General features: G+C 50.6%; 1 protein-coding gene across 1 annotated transcript in view; it reads right to left on the bottom strand.

Moving 5' to 3' along the window:
• The window catches only part of Cd247 (CD247 molecule), a 12379-nt gene extending 7890 nt beyond the window's left edge, over positions 1-4489 (bottom strand). The window contains exon 1 of the mRNA XM_013354804.2: positions 4471-4489. Coding sequence (XP_013210258.1) covers positions 4471-4489 — 19 coding nt within the window. The remainder of the gene's footprint in view (positions 1-4470) is intronic.
• Positions 4490-8040: the final 3551 nt, after the last annotated feature.

Raw genomic sequence — 8040 nt, forward strand, 5'->3', positions numbered from 1 at the left:
CTTGTAGACCAGGCTGGTCTCGAACTCACAGAGATCCGCCTGCCTCTGCCTCCTGAGTGCTGGGATTAAAGGCGTGCGCCACCACCACCCGGCTCGCAGGGGCTTTCTTATTCCTGCCGTACCCACCTTGGCTTCACCTGGCTCCTCCTCTGGGCCACCACTGCCAACTCTGCCCCACACCTGCAGAAATCATGCCCATGCCCTGCCATCTGAGTTCCCCAGTGGTAACCGGTGAATGGTGGAGGATGCAGAGTTTATGCACCTGGATAGTTCTCTGGAAGTTCTGACCTCCCTTCTCAGGCTGTGAGCCCTGGAGGCCAATGGCTGTGATTCATTTTTGCTTCCTGCCCCGCCCCCAACCCCATGCCCAGGGTGGTCATTCATCAAATTTCCTGCAGTTGAAAGGAGGGTATGTTTCAGTGATGGGGAGATGCCAAGCCCCAGGCTGCTTCTTGTTCTAATAATGACCCAAGAGCCCCTAAGAAGCCAGCCAGCCCCCAATAAAGGCTACCAAAGCAAGAGTGACATTTCCTTTCAGGGCTGGAAAGATGTCAGTGGCGATTTACAGGGTGGTTGAGATTCATAGAGAGAGCCCAGAGAAAATCGCTCAGCTGCCTGTCGTGTGAAATGAGAACAGAAAAAAAAAAAAATACTGGATAGTAAATTTAGAACAAATAAGAAGAAATACCTCTGTGTTGTGCAGAGTCAGCACAGTTGGGGGCAGGCGGGGAGCTGGGCACTCTCCGGCCCCCAAAGATGAATAATAGAGACAAGGCTTCCTACTCCCTTTTAAAAGAATAGCGTAGTTTAATGGTCAGCATGAGAAGCGCTGGGTGTAGGGCTGGCGAGGAAAGGACATTAGCCCAACCCTTGCAGGGGCCTCAGTCCCATATGCACTAGAGGGGTGGCCTCACGAGCGTTGTGATGTGGCCCAGGAAAATCCCGTACAAGAACTCAGGACCTCTGTCAGCCACATGATTTATTAACTATTTGTCAGCCATTGGCTCTGTGCCAGGGGTTGCAGAACTAGAAAGAGGCTGTGTTGGGGATAGATGGCTTCCACGTTTCACCTGCCTCTTCCTAGCTGTGTTGGTCCTAGAAAAATAACCTCACTTCTCTGGGCCTAAAGCCCTCTGTCCAGAAAGCCGGGTGGGGGTGCTTGCCTCTACCTTAAGGGCTGTGGTAAGACTACTTCAGCAGGTGTGAATGGCAGGGTTTCTGTTTCCTCAGCAAGGGCAATGGTGTCTGATATTGGGGGCATTCACCCAGCAGCAGCTCTTCACAGTGCCACTTGTCATGGTGACCATGCTGTCCCCCTCCCACCCGCAGGCAAAGACTCAACCATCTCCTCCCCTGAGCCGCTAGCAAACCCTATCACATCTCTACCACATCCCCCGCCAGCCAGGCACAGCACTCGGATGCTTGTCGGGAAGTATTTAGGGCACTGTTTTCCTGTATGATGGGAAAGCCATTTTATCTTCTGTTTGTGCCCATACTCCAGAACCACAGCCCCCAGGAGCCAGCTTGCCTGTTAGAAGGGCTCCCTGTGGAGGCTGACTTAGCCAGCCTGAGCTAGAACCTGGGGAGGGAGACCCTGTATCTGCCGAGCTGCTATAGCCAGAGCATGAAGAGGGAAATTTCGCCTTCCACAGCTATGTAACCATACCATCTACACAAGAGAAAATGTCACCGTTGGAGAGGAGAACACTTTCATTGTCTCTCTGCTCTAAGGCAGTGAGCGGCTGGCTCCATGCCCCTGGCTCTGAGCATCTCAAGCCTCAGTTTCCTCTCTGTATGAAGGGAGTAAGCTTACTTAGCCCCTTGTTGATGGAGGATTAGATACAGCTATACCTACCAGGAGAGGGACCTGGTTTGTTCCTCCTAATGTTAGCTAGCAAGGTTACTTCTATTTTTACTTTAAGCCCGTGACTAAAAAGCTGGTGTCTTTGCCTTCTGGCAGGACACCTGGACTAGACTGTGTGAGATACTCACTGATGGAGGCCCCCAGGGCAGCCAGCCAGAGACAGCTCAAGGAGTGTCTGTCAGTTCAGATACTAATGTCCTGGATCATTAGCAAGAGTGAGCCTAGCCACCCTTGAACACACTGTTGTCACCTCACCAGAGCCCTGGTTCCCGTGTCAGCGTAGATTTTAAGCCCCGGAGGGCAGCCTGGGGAGACGTGAGTCCTAGGAGAATCTCGTTCCTCTAGTGTCTCCCAGCTGGAATCCGCTTCTGACAGCAGGGATTAGGTTTTAAAAAGCCCGGCCCTGTCGTAGCTGCTAACACACCCTGCTGTGTCCTCACACCAAACTCCCCTTGTAGCAAATCCGGTTGAGGAGCTGGGTATCTGCTGTAAGACTACCTCAAACCATCTGACCACAGCTTCTGCTGTTAAGATGACTTCCCGTGTCTGATGGGGTTTAGGAGTCCAGAAGGCAGGTAGAAAGCTTTTATCGGGCCCGGTCTGCAGCTTGGTAAACTGAGGCCAGAAGTTCGAAGCAATTTCATCAGGTACACACGCCAGTTAACGGCAAAGCTGGAGTGTCCCCTGACTCCAGATGCTTCCTTGGCCCTCCGTCTCAGGGGAATCTCATCTTTAGTGCAGGCTCCAGAAATCCCCCCCCCCACCTGTGAATGCACGGCCCTCACTTTGGACACGCAGTCACAGTGACGGGTGATCACATCGCTTGGTGCATCTCTCTTCAGCAAGTGCTGGGAAACCCAGCTGGTTCATTCTGTTTTTTCTCACGAGGAGACATGAGGAAGGAGTGTAGGCCTCTTAGAAAGTCTCTCAGGGTCAAGGTGGGAGTCTATTTCTCATGAGCGAGTGTTTGAGAGATTCCTTAACTCTGAGCTTCAATCCCTTCCTGCAAGAGGGACTTAGGGAGACCGACCCCACAGGGCAGGGCAGTATGGAGAGGCCCCTGCCTGGTGGCATGTGCCCACCTTGCTGGTCTCCAGCAGCACCCTTGTCACACAGAGGATCTGTAGGTACAGCAGCAGGAAGAATAGAGGACAGGTCCTCCCCTCCCCTCCATGATAGGTCTGGGAACAGAAGCTGGACAGACTGTCCCACACACATTGGCGAATGCTGGCTTTCAGGACCATGTGAGGATAAAGTCAGATCACCACTGTGTGAGGGGGACCTGGCCCACAGATGATGCTCTTTGCATGGGGGCGTTCTGAGGACTACTGGCTTCGTAAACCCATCCTGACGAGACTCAATCGGTGCTGGTCTGCGTGCTCTTTAGAAAGCGCATTCTCCCTGCACAGTCTGGTTCAATGCTCAGAGCAGCTTTGTACAATCCCGACAGGTTCGTTGCCAGTTGTGTTTTGCAGAAAAGAAGCACAGCTCCCAAAGGTCACCCAGCTGGAAAGTCCCTGAGTGCACCTGGAGTGAGTCCCATCTTGCCCCACTTGGTCCCGGTACCTCAGAGATGCTTTTCAGCTCCAGACCTCCACAGGGACTTCTCTGACCAGTGCCTCTGGCCTCTGCTGTGAACATGTCTAGGGGTAAGAAACTCCTCACCCCCCTACCCCTGGTGGGGGGCTCTAATTCTCAGTCTTTCCATTCCCGCTATGGTCATGCCCAGCTTTTGTCCAGTTTATAGGAAGTACTTCAGCATTGCAGGTAAGACCATGTTCTTGGAGGGGAGCCCATGTGAGACCAAGGCCTGGGTCTGCTACCATGTGACCCTGACACCATCTTAGGCCCCTCCCAGGCTATATGGTCCTTCAGACCTCATAAGTACAAAGGACTTAATGTCATCTGTGGTAATCAAGCAGTTCACAGTCCAGGTAGGAACAGCTCCTTCCTAGCCCCTAAGCTTCCTCCCCTCTAGAACCCTAGCTTGGGACCCAGGCTCCTGCTGACATTCACCCCCACCCCCAGTCTCAGACTCAACTGACTATGACAGTGTAGCTTAAGAATTCAGAAAACAGGAAGTCACATGTTCTCAGGAAGGTAGTGGCACCAGCGGTGGGGGTGACTGTGTAGAGCAGAGCACTGGACATGGTGCCAACCCACTGCCCACAGCATGGGGGCACACAGGCTTTCCCATCAGGGCTTGCTGCCTTCTTTTCCTTTCACCACAGCAAGAAGGATACATGTTAAACACACGGCACAGTGGTGCTAGCCACTAGCTGAAGAGTGCTTCGGTGCCTAGAACCACGGTGAGGTTTATGCAGACATCATGGTGACTCTTAGACTACCAGTCGGAGAGGTTTTGAAACACTACTTAGTGTTGCTCTTGGGGGTCTTTCTGGTCCTCAGTACTGAAAAGAAAGGTCCAGAGCCCTTTCTTCTCCATGGGTCAAGCCTGCAGGGCAGGTTGTCTCCTGCCTGTACTGTTTGTTGTAGTTGTTGGAGCTGAGAGGCACATGGAGTTAGCCGTCGTACACAGATTGTTACCAAGAGACCAGGACACACGATGGCCAAATCCTTAGTGGAGCTGCCCTGATCACTCTTACCTTCAAAGCCACTCTTCATCATTTACATGGGCCACATAGTGTGTCCGTCCCCACGGTGAGGTGCCCCAGCCTCCTCTCCTTTCCTCGGTATACAGCTACATCTAATCCTATTCCTGTCCTGTTCTGAAACCATTAACCTGCTCACAGACTATCTACAAACTACACATTCCCTCAGACAAAGACACCAAGTGGAGAAAGAGACTGTTTTATTTCTCAGATTTAGAGTGATCGTGGGGCGTGCTTTTCCTTTTCTGTATTTTTGTTTCCATTAAAGTTGTGGCTTGTGCAATAATTTTACATTTTTTCCGTGATTGTTTTTTCCTGTTTTCAAGTAAAATGAACTCATGATAGAAGTGCAGAAAGGTAATAAAGATAGCCAAATCTCTCATGCTTTCCCATTCAAGCACAGTCCCTTATACCTGCAACAGCAGCTTGCCTCCCGAGATGTCTGCTCTTTATCGCTGGCAACCACCCTGAATCAAAATGCTTCTCCTAAAGAAGTAAAAACCTTTGCTTTTCTTCAGTCTGTGCTATAACTTCTTGTATGTTACAACATCTCATGTCATTTTATATAATCATGCTTCAAATTTCAGTTTACTTCATAGGTTTACTGAATATCTTAAATTATCTTTGCACATCTCTCTCTGTGTACACACTTAAGTCAGACAGCAGCTTCCTGAGTTGGTTCTGTCCTTGCACCGTGTGGGTTGGAGGGACTGAACTCAGGTCATCAGGCTCTGCAGCAGGTACCTTTCTCTGCCCAACCAGCCTCTACATACTAATTTTAATGGCCTCCTAATGATCTTTTCACTATTCTACAGGTGGACTATACAAGCAACATGTAAAACAATGTATATATAGGGCCAGGTGGGTGGTGCATCCCTCACAGGAGAGGCAGAGGCAGGAAGGTCTCTGAGTTCGAGTCCAGCCCGGTCTGCATATTGAGCTTCAGGCTATCTAGGGCTATGTAGTGAGATCCTGTCTCAACAAACATACAAAACAACAACAACAATACATATATAAACAACAAAATCCACGGATGGTGTGCATGTTCACATATCTGCATACATCTACAGAAGCAGAGGGGAACGTCCCTCCTTCCTCTCAACGCCGGCTTGGGCATATGGCTGCTGACTGTCACAGTCACGCTCACACTAAACACTGGCTCCTCACTGGAAGTCTTTTAACGTTTTGTTTCATTTGATGGTAACAACTGAGTGAGGTAAACTGGGGGGCAGTCCTAATTTGCTCCCCTTCAGAAGGAAAGAGACTGAAGGTCAGGGAGGTGAAGTGGCCCCTGTGGTCCAGCAGCACACACGTGGCCGAGCCCGATGGAGAGGCCACTCCTCAGCCTTTGTTCCCCCTCTCACAGCCCTCACAGGAATTTACTCAGCACATTAGACTACTTAAAAGACATTCACTCAGGTTACAGATTCTGTGTCAAAATGCTAAGCGGGAATTTGCCATTTCTCTGAGCATGTAACTTATTCTCTGTAAAAACTCCTGGTCTGCAGAGGTGTGTTTACAAAAATGTTCATTATGTCATTACCTGCAGAAGAAAAAACCATGAAAATAACAAAAGTGTCCACCAACCGGGAATCTGATAAAATGTGATATATTTATATATCAGTTTAAGATGCCCACATAAAACTAGGGGTGTAGCTCAATGGGCAGACTGCTTGCCAAACAGACATAAAGTCCTAAGTTTAATCTACAGCACATGTAAGCCCGGCATCCAGAAGCTAGGGACCAGATGATCAGAAATTCAAGGGCAGCCTAGGCTACAGGAGAGTCTGTCTGGGGAGAGGAAAAACAGAAAACTTCACACTGACAACTGAGTTCTTCATGTTTCCTAATCTGGAAAGATCTCCAGAATTATTAGGTTAAAAATAAAAGTGCAAACTGCAGGCTCTAGAGGGGTATATACAGGACGTGTGGGTAAAAAGAGAACATATGGGCTGCACAGGTGCATGTGTGTGGAAAGCCATGTCTGGATCTAGAGTCAGTATTGTTTAGGAGAGTGGAAATAAACAGTGGTGATGGGGGTGTGGCATTGTGGGTATTTGTGCAAGTTAGACACACTTACAAATGTTAAAGGTGGGGCCTGAACCAAAACAGTACTCTAGAGTACTTTCCTAGTGTGGGCAAGGCCCTGTGTTTAAACCCCACCACTGACTCTATTTCCCAAATACATAAGATTCACCATCATAATAAAGTTAAAATACATATATACTGAAGTGGACTATACAAACACCAAAAAAAAAAAAAATCAGCAGGGATGGTAGAGGAGACGGCTCAGTAGGTAAAGCACTTGCCTGATGATGAGGCTTTGAGTTCAGCTCCCCACCACTGTCATAAAAGCCTGGTCAATGGCCTGCATTTATAACCCTGGCAGTGGGTGGGGGAGCAGGAGGCAGAAGGATCCCAGGAGCTCCCTGAGTCAAATCAGTGACTCCAGGCTTAGTGAAGACGGCTGCTTCCAAAAGTAAAGTGAAGGGTTATCAACATGGGCCTCCGACCTCCTGCACTGCGCACACAAGAACAGGTGTCCACATGCATACAGCACACATAACATTGTTTCATTATGTACATTTCTGTGTGTATATAGAAACGCTAAGTGCCGGCCACTGTGCTATTGCCCAATGCTGTGGAAATGAGACATGTTCACTGTACAAGCCCCCGACACACTTAAGCACTAGTGGGGCCTGGCGCGTGAAAGAAGAAGACAATCCTTTAAATCCACGAGTCCCCTCAGCGGGTCCCACCCTAACCGGGAGATAGTATACATGACTCTCCCCAGGTTTCTGGGCCTCAGAAATTAAGGCAGCCTGGATTACCCAAGGGAATCCATGGGACCAAAGGAACCAAGAAGGCTGCAGCTTGTCACCGTCTTCCTGGAGCTGATCTTGGTGGCCCAGTTGTTCGGGGCACTGGATGGGGAGAGGTTTTACAGCATCCCCAGCCGAAAACCCAGGTTTCTATCACCTAGTTTGCCCTCTTGTGGCTGGCAGCTCTCAGGGGCGGGGCTGTTGGTGACCCCGCGGGGACCCCTCAAGGTGCAGGCACTTGTGTGCAGCAATGAATCAGGCTGTGGGTGTGTCACCCCGCCTCATCTGGATTGGAGCCTGGGGGACGACGTGCCATTCTGATTTTAGAGGAGATTTGGACTGTAAAGAGGGGTCATCTCACAGCCTGCCTTGAGGCCTCCTGCGGTGAACCCTGGGTACCTCCCTCAGAAACGCTTGAAACTCTGCTGCTAGGCTTTATTTCTCCAGCACACCCAGAGCCCTGGCATGAGTGAATGCATCCTGAAAGGTGAAGGGTAGTGAATAGGGAGGGGACACCAGGCATGAGGCCGCTGTCCCACGCCCTGTGGATGTCCCGCCGGCTCAGTGCGGTTACCGACCGGCACCCTTCCCCCACCCGGCCCGCAGCTGGCTCCCTGCTCGAGGTTTCCTGTCGAGCCGCACCATCCTGGGCCGGGTTATCGCCAGTGATCTCCCTTCTGAACCGCTCACACTCCGCCACGGCCGCCCCCACTTGCGGTCCCTTTCCCCGAAACCGCACCGC

Source organism: Microtus ochrogaster, unplaced genomic scaffold (genome assembly GCF_000317375.1).
Source record: "Microtus ochrogaster isolate Prairie Vole_2 unplaced genomic scaffold, MicOch1.0 UNK70, whole genome shotgun sequence".
Lineage (NCBI taxonomy): Eukaryota > Metazoa > Chordata > Mammalia > Rodentia > Cricetidae > Microtus > Microtus ochrogaster.